General features: G+C 35.1%; 1 protein-coding gene across 1 annotated transcript; it reads right to left on the reverse strand.

Moving 5' to 3' along the window:
- Positions 1-7,005: 7,005 nt before the first annotated feature.
- LOC127107392 (uncharacterized) lies at positions 7,006-11,259 on the reverse strand. The gene is made up of 7 exons (XM_051044672.1): positions 10,969-11,259; positions 10,845-10,900; positions 9,851-10,746; positions 8,613-8,811; positions 8,311-8,481; positions 7,812-8,188; positions 7,006-7,675 (listed from the first exon to the last, which is right to left on the reverse strand). The coding sequence occupies exons 1-7, from the start codon at positions 11,133-11,135 to the stop codon at positions 7,535-7,537; spliced, it is 2,007 nt and encodes a 668-aa protein (XP_050900629.1). The 5' UTR covers positions 11,136-11,259; the 3' UTR covers positions 7,006-7,534.
- Between the last annotated feature and the right edge of the window lie 8,736 nt (positions 11,260-19,995).

Raw genomic sequence — 19,995 nt, forward strand, 5'->3', positions numbered from 1 at the left:
TCTTTGACATTTCTCATTTGTTTCTCTTTCAACGTTGCTCTACCTGGCGAACTCTTCCATCCTTTCTAGAAAGAGATTCGACCAATTTTCAACATCTTGGGTGAAACGTGTCGTCCATTCGGATGATATCTTTGGTATAGGACATCCCGATTTCAAATAAATCTAAATAAAATGTTGTGTTTTTGAAAGTTACCCAATACACATGATGCGTCCAGATGGATTTTGAGGCGGCATACTCCGAAGTGGAAAAAATGTTTATGAAAATCCGTATCTTGTCATATCAATACACGCCCTATCATAAGCACTTTCTAAAAGATGTACCATTTTCGAGAAGTGCATCCATTTGTCAAACAGTGTCGAACCATTAATAATGTTAGGGAGTTTGGGGTTGAGATGTGGTGTCTCCTTCTCTTGTGGTTCTAGAGTATTTGTATCATTGGTGCTCCCGACTCTTCGAACTCCCCAACAGTTGTATCAGAGTCTGGTTTGACTTTGTGAGAGAGCAAGAGTCAGATCCTGTTATAGGATGTGGGGGTCTCACACTTGTGTGTGTGTGTGGGGGGGGGGGGGGATGTTAGGTGCAATTATGAGTGGTTAAAGTCCAAGATTGCCTATGAATGAGTGGAATGTTGGATTTATAAGAGAGAATACCCATTTATCTAAAACCTTAATATTTGGGGTTGAAATGTGGCGTCTCCCTCTCTTATGGTCCTGGAGCATTAGTCCTATTGGTCTCCCGGCTCTATCGAACTCCCCAACAAAGACAAGGAACAAGAGCATTGGGAATTGCATCACAATTTTCTTTTTTCCCGTATAACTTTGTGTATGAATCCCTATGCGTCCTCATGTCTTGTATAAGCTGAAGGCGGACAAGTTAGTGGTCCTCCTCTCCTTTACCCAGCAAACTCAAAACAACACGAAAACTACAATTGTCGTCATCTTCAACATCTACAATCCACTCAATGTATTTGTGCATAAAAATCATCATCTCTTCAATGTGGAGGATTTTTGGTAACAACGGCGGATGAGATAGTTTTCTAATGCGAGTACCTTTGCAAATATTTCTTTTGGGATTTTGGAGTCGGAGAATCCGAAAAATGTGAGTCAACATGTTTAGAGTATAAAGGATACCGTATGGGGGAGTTGTCACTTTGTGTCAGTTTGACCTTTTTAGGTGTACTTCCCACTTAATCATGATAGACATGTTCAATTTATCACCCTTCATCGCACCATCATCATCAAAACAAATCCTTTTCCCATTGAGTAAAACCTCCATCCATACGTATTGGTTTTTCAGGTTTCATCTTCTTTGAAATTAAACAAGCACATCGAAGATCATATGTCTTCCTAAGTGTACATCCACACTTTGAGCTATATGGAACTGTTGTATCTGCTTCGTGAATAATAAAATTCAATGTCGCCCGAGATACGTTGCTAACCAAATGTGAATAAATGATGTGTTGTCTTTGAATCAGGGTTCTAACACAGTAGTGCCCCAACCAAAATATCTATGTATCTCATTATGTTGGTTTCAAAGCATTAGGTTTACAACGTTCTAATCTAGACAAAAGTCACTTTTACTGTTTCCCAACCAATTCTTCAGTCTAGCATGTGCAAATTCAACTTTGATAGTTGTTATATTGCCAAAGTGCCTAACCTTATCGGTCCATGCACAAACAATTTTCTCTTTTATCTGGTCCAAAATTGTGCCCTCAACATATTTAAAGAAATCTGGATATCTAGTGCACACCCTCCTGAAATGTATTACGAATTTGGTATATAATTCTTCCATGGAAGAATTTATTATATAATTCTACGCATCCATTATCTTTTCCACCACAACACCAGGTTTGACCACTTTTTCGGCGTTACCTTTAATTTGTTTGGAACCAAACCGCAGGTTTTATTCGACTTCTCACATTTTTGGTTATGTGATATTTACAAAGTAATGCATACGATCTAAGAAAAAGCATTGCAACCGAATTCTTCAGTGTGATGTCGTGATCAGTGATTATTACTTATGGCATGTTCTCTTGGTCTTTCAACCTAGTCTTGCACATTTCCAAAGCCCATGTAACATTGTCCTACTTTTTGGATTCCAAAAATGTAAAACCTATTGAATATGTCATCTTCGTAGAAGTAACACCAATAACTTCTAGGAGTGGAAGTCTATACTTGTTTATTTTGTATGTTGAATCAATTATGAGCACAATGGAAAATGTGTTGAACAACTTGATGGAATGAAGATGACTCCAAAATATATCTCGAATGGTGACTTTATCCTCACAAACTCTATACCTAGAAATAATGGTCATCTTCCAAAAGCTTCAATAATTGTTGCATCTCAGATCATGGTCCTCTTACTGCCTTGTTGTTTTTAGCATGCACATTATATATTTGTTTGATATTTGAAACATTTAGAGGTATTTTTTCTCAAAGATGTTAGTATGTTTTTTGGCGCCACCATGTTTAATGTCATGTCCGAAATCCCTCTCCTTCGGAACAAGGTGACATGCAATGGGATGTCCGACTAAATTGTCAGTCAAGATATATATATATATATATATATATATATATATATATATATATATATATATATATATACACACACACACCGTAAATCACATTAAATTTCCATGTGTCATCAGCTATACGGTAACCACACAATTTAAATGGACACTTAATTTTCTCGACCTATGTCATCTTGTTTCAACTTCCTAATCTATGGTTGGTACGTGCCACTTCTTTCGCATCTCATTGTTACAAATGCTTGTCTTCTATCCAAACTATTGTCGGACCTTCCGATTACAACATTGAACCCCAATTTCCCAGCCTCATGCGGACCCATTGTAGCATATGTTCACAAAGCATAAACTTTTGTTTATTTGTAAATTATGCACTAACATCTACCTCGACAACAACCAATCGATCACCCGGTTTAACATCATCCAGTTTAACATAATCATTCGCTTTATCCGGTGTAACATTCATCCTCATAATAGCTTTGGGAAACATATTTGAGTGCACCATATCTAATACAACAAATAACATAAAAATAGATTTGAAGATTTAAAGTATCAGGCGAATCCGAAGATGCATATCCGAACCACTCCAAACTTTGTCCGGAGATGTATATCTGGACTCAACGTTCATTTTTTCAGTACAAAACACTCAACAATGCAAGGAAAGAGGGATGGCATGAATGAACTTTATATGCAATTCCAGCTTCTTTTGATCTCTTAGATGTGATAAAAGAAAAGAATGATGTTTTGGTGTTGAAAAGTTATTTGAGAATGAGAGACTTCCAAACACTTATGTGAATGTGAGAAAAACACAAGAAGGGGGATTGAATTGCGTTTTCTTTTTCTTTCTTTTTTAAAACTCCTGATTCAGATTCTAAACACAAGGTTACAAAATATGAGTTTGTTAGATATAGGCAGCGGATATAAAGTGCAAGAAAGAATAAACAACTCACAGAGTTATACTGGTTCCTTATACAAACTGAGAGTAGTCAAGTCCCCTTATACTTATAAGAGATTTTCTCTATAATCACACAGGATTACAATTTGCTCAAGCACACAAGCAAGAAACTTCTTTGCTTACACACACAAGTATAAGACTTCCTTTCTCAAACGCACAAGTTTGAGACTTCCTTGCTCACACACAAGTATGAGACTTCCTTGGTCTAGCACAAAAGCTAAAGACTTTCTTGCTCAAGCCCACACGATCAAGACTTCTTTGATCAAACACTTAGTAAGAGACTTCTAACAATCTACGTAGCAAATAAATGATTATTGAGTGAATGCACTTGATATACAATCAGAGGTGTATAAATAATACAACACAATATGACTCTTTTAGGACTTAAGAATTTCTAAGATATACAAGGATAGTTTAACTTGTGCTAAAACTTTGATAGAGTAACTTCTCTTTTGTTTGTCAATCATGGTGTCTTAGCATGTTCGGTGTGTATCCCTTTTTGTTGCGTTGTTGTGTTGTGTGTATCTTCAAGTCTTTTTTTCATAAATAATGAGGAAAAGATTCGTTGAAGATGCAACCATTTAGTCATCTAAGAAGCTTCAAAAGAGACGTTGGGAGACGATGAGATATTTCACCAAAATGTAAAGTTGGGTGAAACCTAGTTTGAATAACCTTTGCTACAAAAGAAATTAGCAGTTATATCCCAGCAGACTCTATGAAGAACCTAGAGCTTTAGGATATCACGTGATAAAGTATGTTCAAAGATGAACAGTGACCCGTCAGTGTCACCTTGGTCCTTGCGCTTTGACTAGCTCTGGTTCTGATCACTAGAAGCAGACTTCTCCAAAGTCTGCTCTTTAGAGGTCGACTCCTTTAGAGTCTGATCTTTCAATGTATACCTCTTTTGGAAGATGACTTCTTTAGAGTCGGTTCTTCAGCTTCTGATACATCAGAATATAATCTTCATGTTTCTCCTTGGATGTTCAGAGTCAGAACCAATACTTGGATTTAGAATGAATTTTAATATATGATCTTGCACACTTGAACACACATTAGTATACCCTATTGTTCTTTAAATACTTTGTTATCATAAAAATCCAAGGGATATGGGACAAACCAATTTTGTTCCAACATTATGGAGGTTTGGAGTAGATAGAATGTAACCTACTTTATTCTGAAAGTCGTCAATTTTTTATTAATGATCAAATCATGTCAATTTAGCTTGATGGTGAAGTTGTGGATTCTGTCTTCAATGGTTATCCAATAGGTGGAAAGTGTTATGAGTTGTGTTATTAGTGGGATTGGAAGATTAAAGTTCATTAATCACATATCTATTATATTCTGTGAATTCCGTCAGGGGAAGAAGAGTAAATACCTAAGGATGAAGCATTTAGAAACTCTAGAGGATAAGACTCAGTTTAAGGTTGAGTTTCCTACTAGGGATACTAGTAGTAGTGAGAGAACGATTACATAGCCCTCTAATTATCATTTGAATTATGATAAGGTAAAGAGGGAGATCATATCACCTAAAATAGACGGTTATGCAGGCTTTAGGTGCTATATTTTGAATGTGGCTGAAGGGTTGCAAAACTCTGAAACAAGGACCTTCAGAGAGGCATTCGAAAGCAGATGAAGTCAAAGATGGTTGAAGATTCATACCTGTGGGCTTGTTAAACTACTAAAACAAGAAAAGGTGATTACAATCAAGTGGATGCGAATGGAAAGGTCAAGGTTCAAGCGTAGCTTGAACTTGATCAATGTTGTTGAATAGTGATTCAACATGGTAGAGAGCAGCAAATGATTGATGGTTAAATTGGCATCACCACGGTTTCAAGTCAAAGTGGAGATTGTTGAAGTATGTATTAAAATCTTAAATGATGAAGAGAAAGAAAACATGTTTTGAAATTGTAGAAATCAGAAATTAGTCTGGAGGAAGAGTCGATGGCGATAACGCAATAGTGCATCCAGATCCGACAGGCAATTCGATCCGTCAAAGCTTAGGGTCTAATTTTCTCGATTCACGTGTATTGGACTTTTTTTGTTTGTTCGTAGATCTGTAAGTTAATGTATTGTGTTTTGGGCTTGTTATAGATCTGTTGGGTTTCAGCAGTTATAAATATATGTATCCCTTAAATTCTTGTTATTACAATTTTTGGAACTTTAGAGTTAGAGATAAAGATAAAGGTTTGAGAATCCTAATGGTAATCTTCAAGAGACAATGATAAATTCATAAGAGTGTGTCTTTGAAATTCAAGAAACCTTTTGAGATATCTAAGGGAGATTGTGAAACACCTCTAAACATATATAGAGTTGGAGAGATTGAGAAAAACTTGGGTATAAAATGAATTGTTCTTGAGAACTTAAATGATTATTATAGCTCATATGTAATCTTATATAAAAAATCTTGGAAGTATTGTGAAACAGAGAGTGACTCATTCCTCAAGAGGAGACCGTTTGATCGAACTAGAAAAACAAATTATTGTGTTTATAGTCTTTACTATTTATCTTCTTTTGCCAAGTTAAATTATTGTATAGAAAATTATTTTTGTTGAATGTCATTTATTTTAATTATTATTGTTCTTTGTTCCCACACATAATTTTTTTTTGGTGTGATTGAACCTTTCAATTTTACAACAAGAATCGATCACGTTGATAATCATTTGATTAATATTAAATAGTATAGATTTTAATGTTAATTTTAATTTTTAATTTTAAAATGAGTGAAAATTTTATAAAGCATGATCTTGATTAAACGCTCATAATATGACTAATGGAGATGCAATCACAAGATTGTATCTTGATTAAACGCTAAAATCAAACAACTCAAACTCAAATTAGGATTATCTTTTTGCCTCAGCTGACCTATTTTCTGCTTAAAAAACAAGTGATAAAATTGATGAGGCATAGATAGTCGTTTAGGTCCCTCTAAGTGTTAGAAGTTGTTATATTGGTCTCCGACTATTATTACACTTTTAACTTTACTTCATATTTAACTAGACTTAGTGAGTTAGTAGCCAACTCAATTTAGTTACTAATTGTGTATAAGACATTTCAATAATTGGAAGTGCACGAGGACAACTTTATACACTTTTGTAGTTGAAACTACTTTGAAATCTCATACACAAAATGTTCAACTTTAAATGCACTAAAAATGTGGTAGTTCATACCCGTTGAAGTTTGTTCATACGCTAAAGGGTCACTCTTTCATCGGCTTTGAAATCGAAAGCGTCAAAATTGATATTTATACCAGCACTTTCACCCTTTGAAGCGAGCAACATGTTCAAATGAAAGAATACCAAAGCCATCACCAAGAATGCAACAGACATGGTTTCCTTTGTCTGAACTTGAACTTAAACTCTCCTCACCCACACTTAGGAAAATCTATGCTTTGAACAATTTGATTACACAAACAACTCCAGAAACATCAACACTCAAAAGAGGTAGAAGACTCATAGCCAGAGAGACATTTAGAAAAAGAAAAAAAAACTATGGAGGATAAAGCAGGAAGCACAACTCATAAACTCATAGGAGAAAAGTAATTAAGTTTAAATTTTATTGTCATTTTTGTCTCTAAACATGTACCTTCACTATCCTAACCAAATTGCACATATCAGCATCCATGGTTGTAGAAAACATCTAAGGTCAGCAAAGGATGCGGAATAAACATTGAATGGCTTATTAGTAATTTTGTTATTGTCAGGGACCAACACTTTTAGAGACTAAATTGGTCTGGTTGTTACTCCATTACAAAATATTTTGTATGAGAAATGCAAGAGGGGTGTCAGTGAGCTATTTGAATTTGATTTTTAGTACAAATTATGTCATGAGATATCTGAGTCTAATTTTTAACAGGGTGCAAGAACCCAGAGTATCGCGTTAGACATTGTGATGTCCTCTAGAAGCATTACTACCTTTAACCAACATGACACAATTCTATCAAGTTCTTTGCTGAAATGCCTAAATCTGAGAAATGTGATTTACCGCATTAGTAGAAGCCATCGCGTAGAATGTTGATGAAAAGATCATAGTTTGTTAACTATACTCTATACACGTCTCAATCTTCAGTTTCTGTCTCCATAACCGGTAGAATGCTTAAAGCTGAAGCACCAAGGTGCATACCCCTAACAATACCTCCATACCCAACTTTAATCTTATGACACAAAATCAAGATGGAATCCCAAAGCGCTGTTCTTCCCTGAAATGAATCTCAGAGCTGTTAGCAAACCAAGATGATAAAATAACTTGCAATCGTTGATACGAACACAGAGTAGATATTGCAAAAGAACGACATTAATGGTTTAATAACATGAGGCTACACAAGTTTTACCCACCTGGAGAGAAAGCTGCAGTTTCTTATCCCAGTACAAGGCAAAAATTGGTGGACCCTGTTTTCCAACTACTAGTATACATGCTCCCGGGTGCAAAACAGAAGGGACCGAAGACACTACGGAAATGTATTTCTCTGGAAACCTTTCCTTTGGAGGAAGGACTCCCAAGAATAAGGGGTTTTTGCTAGACTGAGCTCCAGCATAAGACATAGCATCCGCATGTAACATCCATTTTGGATGTTCTAGGAAAGCACAAAACAGATACAAAAGCAAGTGAGAATCAGATGGTAGCTCAAGTGTCCACTTCTTATTCTTTTTATCATAAACTTCCCCGCTGCCAAGATACTCATAATTCTTCAGGCAGGTTCCTTCCGCAAGCTCTGAAAATTTAGACAAGGTAAACGCAGGCAATAGTGTCAGATAAATGAAGTCCTGCTGCAAAGAATCTGATGAACATTATGTCACGACTAATATGAACAAATTTCAATAATTCTGTGTATACCTCTGATTCTTTGCACAGTGTAATCAGCTCGAACACTGCTTTGAGGTAGCAAGCCTTTTACCCACTCCCCTTTAACCAAGGCTTGAAGTCTTTGGTGTTCAGTGATGGCATCGACACAGTCCTGCATGATAGGAACCAAATGACTTTGCTGTGGGTGTTGTTGCGGATTGGCTGTATGCAAATATGTACCAGCAGGAGGTTATTAGATATCAGAAGCGATCGACAAATATAATAAAACTGAGAAACATAATATTATTACATTTAATTGACCAATATGAATATATGAATATGAATCAACGTACATTTGGAAGCCTCTATGGCCTGCACAAGAGTAGAATGCAACTGATGAAGCAATCCATCTTCATTTAGGGTAACTGTTGGTTGCCAGTCTTGAGTCTTATCAATTGATGGCAGTGTAGAGGCGGTTCCTGTAGACAGTGTATCATTGCCCACTTGATTGACTGTAATTGAAATACCAAGTTTGGCAGCTGCTTGCATAACCTATGAATATGAAGAACTTAGGGCCAGGGGTAACGAATTAAATTAGTCGGTGCTCAATTATATTGACGTTGTGTATCTAACTTCAGCTATTTTGGTTAAGTGCACAACTAATGAAAATCATCTGCGGACCTCTATAAACACCATAGAACTTACGAGCAAGAGCTTGATTGGAAACAACCAAAATGAGGTTGACAGTTTTTCATAGTTTGGGTTATCATCCAAAACATAACTTCGGGTTCCTCAAGACTTTGTGAGCTGAAGATTCAGCAAAAGTAACATCCTTTTGAATTTCAGTCTGGGGTAGTATTAACTACTATCAATCATATTAGACAAATAATAATGCAAAATATATTTTGTACTCTTCTTCCTTGGTAATTGCAAACAATACCTCAGGTAGTTTTTCCTGATTAACTAAATAAGACTCATCATTATAATACCTTTGGATGAATACATACAACAACAACTAAGCCTTATCCTACTGAGTGGGATTGGCTACATGAATCAACTTCTGCCATAATGTTCTATTCAGGACCATGCTTCTATCCAAATCGTTAATTTCGAGATCTTTCTTAATAACTTCTCTTATAGTTTTTCTAGGTCTTCCTCTACCTCTAGTTGTTTGAATCCTTTCCATCTTATCTACTCGCCTTACCATAAAATCTACATGACTTCTCTCTACATTCCTAAACCACCAAAGTCTATTTTTCATCATCTTTTCTACTATAAGTGTTAGTCCAACACTTTCTAATATTGTCATTTCTAATCTTATCTTGTCTAGTCTTAGCACACATCTGACGCAGCATCCTCATCTCTGTTACACTTACTTCCAAATATAAAACTCATTCTCTACAAAGTAACTTAATCTAAAAATAATTCTCTCAATTACAACACATATTGACATCCGCAGCCAATAATTTTCATGATTTGTTTGAAACTCCTTTTGTCTGAGGAGGCTGGAGTGTGGGTGGAAAAACCTTAGAAATACTATGCATGCAACATTGCTTTAAACATAGAAGAAAAGATAAAGATGTAAATAAACCTGAACATGACTTGTGTCAATCTTGTGAATCAAAGGATTAAGCAAAACTGAAGAGAACCATTGCCTGAGTTGGTCCCGCCACTGCTCAATTTGAGGATAGACACCCAAATGGTCAAAAGCTTCAATTGCTTCTCCCATGGACATTGGTGGAGGAAGGTCACCACTTTCTCCCTTCTTAGGAGGGGTGTTAAACTTCTGGGAGCCCGGAGACATCCTCACAGGTCTCAATGGTGTACGTCTTTTAGCTCCAGAGTTATTAGCCGATCCTGTAACTGTATTAGGGCTCGCTATTCCAAAACCAGGAACTGAAGGCGGTGGAGTCGACAGCTTCCCTGCAGATTCAGTTATTCTTTCATCAACTTCAGCTAAGAATTGCTCCAAACTTTCCTCCGATGTTATCTTATTAGCAGAAGATCCCCTCCTATTAGACCAAGGACTCGACACCACCGAATCCACTCCCGCTGAACCCTGTGCAGACGAAACAACTCCGCGAGAAAGATACAAAGACGCTGAACCGGGCGACCTCGACAGGCTCCCAATAGAACGACCCGGAGCACCCCTATTAGAATTCGAACCATCAGAATCAACACGACGGCTAGGGCTTGAAACTGGCTGATGAAGTGGAACAAGCAACTCGGAAGAAGCCGACTGCGGTTTAGATTTCGGAGGCTTTTTCGACGACTCAGACTGTACCAAATCAACTTTCGGCTTAACTCCTAAAAGCTCTAACTGATGTTTAGTAAGACACATCTGATTCTTATTAGCTTGGTTAGACTTAGGTGCAACAACACCTCCAATATACCTAGTTTTTCTCAGAAACACAACTTTGAAGAGTGCTAAGATAGTTCCAATGAAGAGAAAACCCAATAAAGTCTGCAGTGTCTTGACAAGCCAATCTGAATTTCAATAAAATAACAGTAAAATAAGAATAAAATATAAATGACACCCAGGTTTTCAAAAATGAAAAAGAAAAGTTGAAAGTTGAGAACTTTACAAGCTGTAAAAGGGGAAACGGATTGAAGTTTGAAGATATCAAGGAATCCATTTTCCCTACAATAAAATAGATGAAAGTTAGGTTAAGCATAGGATGAAGTAATGAATGATGGAAAAATTGGTACCTGAAGATAATGGCGAGAAAGGCGAATGCGGAAGCGGAGAAGAAGGAGAGGATGGAAATGAGAGTGTAATTGGAAGGTTGAAGACTGTTGGAGGTGAGGACTGCGGAGAGATTAGGGTTTTGATAGACGGAGAATTTGGAATTGGAGGATGGAGAGGAAGAAGCCATGGTTCGGTTAGGGTTTTGTACAGAGTGAGGTTTATAGGTTATACTTCAAATTCAAAGTTCAAACCATTCTACAGTACTCAGGGTTCCCTCTAGTAGTGTAGTACCTCAGGGTTCACTCTTGTTATAAATATTAATTATATTTTCACTTAGTTTCTTTTATCTTTTAATTTTTGAATTAATTTTATATATTTGTGTCTAAAATTATTCATCAAATATTTTAAAAAATTCATTACATTTTAAAATTTTCTTTACATGTTTACTTAACTTTCATTCGTAAAAGTTAATTTGTGGTTGATATGGACATGAAACATGTGATAGAAAAGCTACTAAATGAGGTGTTATCTTATCCTAGGACAATTATACGACAAGTAAATAACTTTTTTTAAATATATTTTCCTCTCTTGATTTTAATAATCAATAAATTATCACCAAATTCTGATTATACGTGGATGAAGTAAATGGTGGTCATTTATATCAAACTCGTTGAGATTGAGACTAACAGAGGGGGCCATAATTTTTTGTGATCGTGAATTCATTTAAAGATTGTTGGATTTCATCAAATATGGTTTTAGCTCACCACTTAGAAATGAATCAACTTGCGCTAGATGCGGGCTATGGAGATCGACTGCAACAATAACACATGTGTTGGTATTGTAATATATTCCCTGTCATTGATAACAGTTGGTTCCCTGTCATTGATAACAGTTGGTGTTAGGCATGGCAACGGGGCGGGTCGGGGACGGTTTTTACCTCTCCCAAACCCAAACCCAAACCCGAATCCCCAAACAATCTCCGTTTCCCGCCCCAAACCCAAACGGGGATGGGGAATTAAAACCCAAATCCGTCCCAAACGGGTTCGGGTTGGGTTCGGGTATCCCCGCCCCGCCACCATTCATTTAGTAAAATCATTTTTTTAATAGAAATATTTATTTTTCCAAAATAAAATTACATTACAAATAATAAAATAAAACAATCTAAAAAAATCCCATACATACATTTCAAATATTTTAAATAATAAATTCAAATTAAAATATCAAAACATTGACCACATATTTAATATTTTAAATTATCAAAAATAAATAATAATGTACATAGTAAAATAAACGGGGCGGGTTCAGGGTAGGTACTAGTGTCCCCATTACCCGACCCGTCCCCATATTTTAAAATCGGGGAAAACCCAAACCCAAACCCAAACCCAATCTAAGCGGGTTTTCCCCGTCAACTTCGGGGCGGGTTCGGGTTGGTACCCGCGGGTACGGGTTATATTGCCATGCCTAGTTGGTGTTTCTCCATGAAGAGAGAATGTTCTGAGGATCCTTAAACCCATTTTCAAGTCTAGAAGAGCTTCATGACCATAAACTAAGTATTCAATAGCTAATTACAAAATCTTTATTTTTAAATGTTAAAATTTTCTTTTTTTTTCTTTCTCCATCTCATTGATATTTTTTGTATAATTATTTAATACAATTCAGTTTATATAATTATTATTTATTTTACAATTAAATAACTCATTTCGAATTTACATGTGCGGAAGTACGTGTATCTTAATTACATTTATTCTAATGAATATACAAATGAGTAAATAACATAATATATGATGTTTAAGTCAATCATCACAATGATTTGTTCTGGCACATTGCACAATTCTATTGGTCCAATTTTCCCTTCTTCCCTTTTATCAAATTCTCTCACTTTCTCTCTCTCACTCATATTTTTAAAAAGTGATGTTTAATTATATTGTTTAATTACATGAACACCCTTAGTTTCCCGAATAGGTTACGAGTTTAGCGTGTATTTTATACCATAGTACTTAGATTCTTAGAAATACCTTCTGAGTTATTGATTTAGATAACTTGGGATACATTTGATTCACTTGTTATTAATTATCGATTGAGAAAGAAAAAAAAAGCAATACAAGATGAAAAATGGCGGTAAAAGGTGACTACACCCTATAAGTTGGGTAATTCTTACCCGACTATTCAGTCCAACGGTGGTCGAACCCCAACATCGAACCAAAATGGTCAATAAAAAAACACACAAAAGTGTGTAAAAAAATTATTTACAAAAAAAACAAAAACTTTCTCTCGATCTATCAATCTCGTACATGTTATGATTATTATTATTATTATTCTAAAATGAGTTAATTTTACTGTCTAAGAAAAGGAAGGGAAAATCAAAGAAGAGACTTAAGTCTAAAGCGTAGCTAGAAAGATGACTGAAGTAGGAAAATTTTGAATGTATTTGTTTTACGGTTTTGTGTTCCTGTAATACTTTTGGTGTTGGTAAGTACGGGGGAACTTAGGTCTGAATCAGTCAAAACAAATGACTATGTATGAGTATCAAACAATTTCATCTTTTTGAGCTTTTGAAGAACCAGAACCGCTTGATAATAATTCTTTCAAAGCAAGTTTGTTGCTTGAGGACAAGCAAAAATTCAAGTTTGAGGGTATTTGATAAGTGGTAAATGCATCATGTTTCTTGTTTATTTTATTTCCATTTACATGAATGTTTGCATCATTTTAGTTCTATTTTATGTGTTTTTGTCTTCTTTCTATTATTTAAGGTAATAAGAGGTTAATGGATCAAATCGGAGAGAAAAGGTCAAAGATCACATACAAAAATCTCGTGGCTAACACGGTCTAGCCGTGTCACCTGACACGAGCCGTTTTGGCCTGAAAGTTGCGCCTAGTACAAGGAAGTTGGGACTGACATGGGCTGGCAGTGTCCTCTAACACAGGTCGTGTCAGCTTTCCAGTCAATTACAAACTCTTTGATTTTGTACGTTTTTGTGACTTTTTTACTTGCATAACCTCCTAGGCTTTATGTTAGTGGGTAATTAAAGTCTTAACTCAAAATTTGTGCCTATTAGTTGTGATTTATGGCTAGTTTTAGAATAAATAAGACCTAAGGGTGACACTTAGGTACCACTTATCACCTATCATCCTAGGTTTTTCCTAAATTTATTTGTTGTTTAACTCAAAATTTGTGCCTATTAGTTGTGACTTATGGCTAGTTTTAGAATAAATAAGACCTAAGGGTGACACTTAGGTACCACTTATCACCTATTATGCTAGGCTTTTCCTAAATTTATTTGTTGTTTTACTTCAACTTTGAAGCTTTAGTTCAATTGTTCTTGTAATTGCTATACACTTTGGTATTTCAATCTTGTTTTATTTTTATTTCAAGTTATTACTTACTTTATTGATTGCTTTCTTTATTTGTTTATCAAATTACTTGTAATGTATTTATATTATTTGATTGTTGTCTATCTCATCATGAGTGAGTAAATCCATAGGGACAAGGGGTTATGAGAGTTCATCTCATGACAAATCCCGGTTGAATATTTCATTTATAATTACGAGATTTGTAAGTTTGATTTATTTTAAATACGAACTCTTGACCATGTCGATGTCGGTTGAGAAAGCAAAGGAAATATAGAAGTAAATCAGGTATCAAAATATAATTATTTGACTTTCGAAAGCGGATTACTAAACGATTGAGTTTGAGGCGCCACTGACAAGGTGACTTGATATCAATTGAGAAATAATCAAGATGCGGTGTCGGGTGATAAAGCGTAACACTCTTGATTGAACCACTTAGCCGCGCCTGAAACACGTTTAGATTGCCCATGCCACAAAAGTGGGTGTCACACACAATCATCTAAATTTCTATAAAAATAACTTAGAGATTCTCGTAATTCAAACATGGATGATCATAAGGGTTAGTATAGACGGATGATCATAACCCCTAGTCATAGTTTTAATATTTGTTAATTTTAATTCTAATTTAAACCAAACAAACTATTTTGCGACCACTTTAGATAAATAAAGTTCGAGCAAAAATTCGATAATCAAACATCTTTTTGTGGGTTCGATCTTTTTACTACTTGACACAATCGTGAACTTGCAGCTCACATAGGTAATCATGTCATCCATGTACACTTCTAGCGTCTCCCCTATCTCTTTTTGAAAGATCTTGTTCATCATCCTCTGATATATCGCGCCAACATTCTTCAAGCCGAAGGGCATGGCGTTGTATTGGTAGTTGACATTCTCGGTCATGAATCTTGTCTTTATTCGATCTGGAACAAACATAGATATCTGATTATATTTGAAGTAGACGTCCATGAATGATAGGAGTTTGAACCCGACTGAATTATGTATGAGCTTGTCAATGTTCAGGAGCGGGTAAGAATCCTTCGGGAATGCTCTATTAAGATTCATGTAATCAACAAACAGCATCCACTTTCTCGAGGCTTTCTTCACTGGAACGATGTTGGACAACCATTTTGTGTATTTCGCCTCAGAAATTAACTTGGCGTCCAATAGGCCTTTTGATGACACTCTATCATTACATGTTTTAGGTCAAAGAAACGGATCAAAATAAGCCCAAGAGGAGAAAAAATGAAGGATAAAGACCAAAGAAAGATGCAAAAATTATTAAGTATGAAGAAATAAGGACTTAGTGAAAATCATGTGGAAAAAGGAGCAAAAAATGTCCAGCTACTGGAATAATCACGTGCAACATTGCGCAACATCGCCTGCGTGGTAGAGAAGTACTATCACCATCGTGTGCGTGATGCAAGCTATCACGCACGTAATAGGTCATTTTCTGGGCCTATTCTAACGCGCTATGGACTGATTTGACTTATATAAAAGGGACCTTTTGACATCTTTTCAAGGGTTCTGAATTTAGATACTAAAAGTGATAATAAAGAGCACCAAGAGGGCGATTTTAAGAGCATCAGAAGCCATTGGAGGCTAGTTCTTCAAGGATTTTCATATGCAACCTTCATACCATTGCTTGGTATTTGATTGTATCATTATAAGTAGCTAAACATCTCTAATTTGGGTTTTGTTTGATGAACTTATTTTGAACTTGTTGGAACATATGTTTAATTTGTCATTGCATGAATAACTAGAGTTATATTTCTATTCAATTGCTTATTGTGCTTAATGTTTTTTATGTGAGATGCTCTTTTAATCTGATCTTGGAAACATAGGGAATGCTGACCATTAGTCTATGTGTTGGAACTACGTAAACCTTTGTACTTACGCTAGTTAAATAGGGAATTGAGACCCCGAGTAGTGGTATTTGAATTAACATTTTATTGCATCGCCTAATTTCACTTACGCTAATTGAATAAGGATAGGAGAACCCAAGTGAGAATTGGTAAGCTATACACCAAGGGATTGGGTATAGTGGTCGTGTTGATTCGCCGTGTAAGTATAAGGACTTTCTCATTCATGTAATGCATTACACAACAACATGGGAGAAATAAGGGATTCTAAACAAAACCTGACTACTTTCATCTTATTTTAGAACAAGTTTTATTTTTTCGCATTCAAACTCTACCCTGCCGTGTAAGTATAAGGACTTTCTCATTCAATAAGGCAACACTTATGAAACATTTTGCTTATTTTGTTTTTGTTTTTATTTCTATTTAATTTTAATTTTAATTTTTTTATTCTTGTTTAATTTTTTTTATCTAGTGCGGTGTTACTAAGGTGTTCTTCTTTTATATTATAGGCAAGGTGAAGAGAAACATGCAAGATGAAATATATGCTAGCTTGACAAAGTTTGAAGCTTATTCAAAGGAACTTACAGCAAAATCTCTACTTCAAAAAAATGCGAGAAATTATTTACAGCCAGAACCTTACATCAACATTGAGCATTCATGGGAGGAGGATTCATCATCTCAACTTGAAGAAACCTTGACCCAGTTTATAAATATGACTCAACTCAATTTTAAGAAAATCAACTAGCATCAAGAAACCGTGTGAAGTAAAATGGAAACATCCTTCAAGAATTTAGAAATGCAACTTATTCAAGTATCTAGCCAATTAACATTAAAACTGAGATCTAGTGAGGATTTCTATGAAAATATGTTAGATAGTCCTAGAGATGCATAAATTGAAAGAGAAGTCAAACAAGAATGTGAGATAGTCGATAAAAGAGGAGTTGAAAAAGAGAAAGAAGGAGAAAAATGCATACCATCTGATAAAGAAATAGAAGCAAGAATAGAAGAAGCGGGGGTGAAAAATATATGTGGGAAAATAACAAGAATGCAATATGAAGATTATATAACTTTGGATGAAGCTCAAAATTCAATAAACATTTAGACGTAGATGTCCAATAGCAAAATCTTCAACAAAAGAATATTCCTACTTCTAGCAAAAAGGTTAATGAAAGATGAGAAATATATGAAGTATTGGATGAGATTTATGTCTTGTTTGATAGTATCATGTTAGAGAGAATATGGAGGAAAAACCTTCAATTCCTAAAAGTAATCGAACTCCTACCAAACAAGAGGAAAAAGAAGGATGATGTGTTTTTCGTGTCATATATTCCATCCTAATAAAAAAATAGAAAGGGCAAGCTTAAGACCTTAAAGAAGTGTTTCATGGAAGGCAACCCATCTTTTCTAACAATTTTTTTTTTGTTTTTGCATAATTTAATTTATGTTGGTACTTAGATTCAATAAGAGGAATTATCCATTCTCGCACATTTCTCAAACACTATTTATATTGTCTTTAATGAATGAGTTTGCTAGTATTGTTTCTTTCAGATTTACAAAAAATTTCAACTTAGCATTGAACAGATGAACCGAAAGCACTATCCGAGGAAACTTGATCATCAGGAAACTAACTTACGACTTAAAAGCAGAGGATGAAATAGGAATCAAGAGATTTGTACTTAACCTTCAGATACCTCAACTAGTAAGGTTTGAGCCAAATAAATTCTATTGTTTACTATTCCTTTCATTGAGTGTATCCATGCATTATTGCTTTATCAAGTTTGAATTATTTCTGATTAAATTTGTCTGGTTTGATTTATATACGCTGACGCAGTTGTTTGCTTTGAACTCTGAGCCTTTTTATTCACCCTGTAGTAATAGGATACGTCTGTTGCTAACCACTTTGAGCTTAGCCAATTTTTTTGGTGACTTAGCCTTATTTATTAGTCATATGACTTGAAAGAGTACATATTTCCACCATCTCTTTGGAGTTAGATAGAAATTTTAGTTCTAGATTTATGTAGAAAAGAATAAGTTTGGTGTTACTCTTGGAAGTGAGCAAAGTTTAAGTTTGGGGTTGGGGTACTATAGAAAAAAAACGGTCAAAAATTCAAAATTTTGAGAAAATGAGGAGTTAAAAATATGACTTCTTCAAAAAAAAGAGAGAAAAAGAATGAAAAATGAATATTGAGGGCCATAATAATAAGATCTCTAGAACCATTAATAAGGAAAAGAGTGGTATGATAACAAGAGAATAACTGGGTACCTAACTCCAAAGGTTTAAACATACTTTTCCAAAAATATCCTACCCGAACATAAGCCAGGATTCAACTGAAAAATCCCTTAAATGTGTGTGTTTTGATTACTTTGAGGAATTATATTAGAACATGATGAAACTAAGTATAAATTGTTTTACATGTTAATTGAGAGAATATCCTATCAATTGAGTGAGTCATGGTGAGATGAGAGACAGGTTGAGTACTTGTCAAAGATTGACGTTGTTTTTTGAATTTTCTAGATCGAAGTTGAAAGCTACAATGATGGTCAGGTAAAGAAAATTTCATATGGTGATGTTCAATTGTTATTTTGCAAGTTGTTTTTTTTGTTTGGAATTGACAGTACTGGTAAGTTACTTGAGGATCATCAACAATTCAAGTTTGGGGTTGTGATGAAACTCTATCATTGCATGTTTTTGATCAAAGGAACAAATCAAAACAAGTCAAAGAGGAGCAAAAATGAAGGATAAAGACCAAAGAAAGATGCAAAACTGACTAAGTATGAAGAAATAAGGACTTAGTGAAAATCAGGTGGAAAAGGAGCAAAAAAATGCAGCTACTGGAATAATCACGTGTAACATCACACGCATGATAGAAAAGTATATTAGCATCGCGCATGATGCAAGATATCACGCGCACGATATGTCCTTTTCTAGACCTATTCTGACGCGTTATGGACTGATTTGATTGATATAAAAGGGAGTTTTTGGCATCTTTTCAAGGGTTCTATGTTTAGAGACTAAAAGTGACGGTAAAGAGCACCAAGAGGGCGATTTTGAGAGCATTTGAAGCCATTAGAGGCCAGTTCTTCAAGGATTTTTAGATGCAACCTTCATATCTTTTTTTGGTATTTGATTGTATCGTTATGAGTAACTAAACATCTCAAAGTTAGGTTTTGTTTGATGAACTTATTTTGAACATGTTGGGACATATGTTTAATTTATCATTGCATGAATAATTGGAGTTATATTTCTATTCAATTGCTTTTTGTGCTTAATGCTTTTTATGTGAGATACTCTTTTAATATGATATTGGGCACATAGGGAATACTGGCCATTAGTCTATATGTTGGAACTAGGGCAATTGTTGTACTTACGTTGGTTGAATATGGATAGGAGAACCCGAGTAGTGGCATTTAAATTAACGTTTTATTGCATCACCTAATTTCACTTATGCTTGTTGAATAGGGATAGGAGACCCCGAGTGAGAATTAAAGAGCTATACACCAAGGGATTTGGTATAATGGTCGTGTTGATTTGCCGTGGAAATATAATGACTTTCTCATTCATGTAATGCATTAGACATCAACATGGGAGAAATAAGGGATTCTAAACAAAACATGATATCTTATTTCAAAAAAATAAAATATTTTTTCACATTCAAACCTAACCCCCCATCGTTACTTTTTATACTCACACAAGTATTGTTTTGTTAAATAGAAGTCCCTATGGAATCAATATCTTTGTATTAATGCGACATTATCGGTACACTTACCAAGAAGTCATCATTTTCACTGTGCTTGCGGTAGCTTCATCTTTCTTAGGGCAATGCCTCGTTCTTCATTGGG

Source organism: Lathyrus oleraceus, chromosome 7 (assembly GCF_024323335.1).
Source record: "Lathyrus oleraceus cultivar Zhongwan6 chromosome 7, CAAS_Psat_ZW6_1.0, whole genome shotgun sequence".
NCBI lineage: Eukaryota > Viridiplantae > Streptophyta > Magnoliopsida > Fabales > Fabaceae > Lathyrus > Lathyrus oleraceus.

Coding starts and splice junctions, on each gene's coding strand:
- LOC127107392 (XM_051044672.1), bottom strand. CDS start 11,135: ATGGCTTCTTCCTCTCCATCCTCCAATTCCAAATTCTCCGTCTATCAA. Junction 10,901..10,968: donor TTTCTCGCCATTATCTTCAG/GTACCAATTTTT, acceptor ATTTTATTGTAG/GGAAAATGGATTCCTTGATA. Junction 8,482..8,612: donor GGCCATAGAGGCTTCCAAAT/GTACGTTGATTC, acceptor ATTTGCATACAG/CCAATCCGCAACAACACCCA.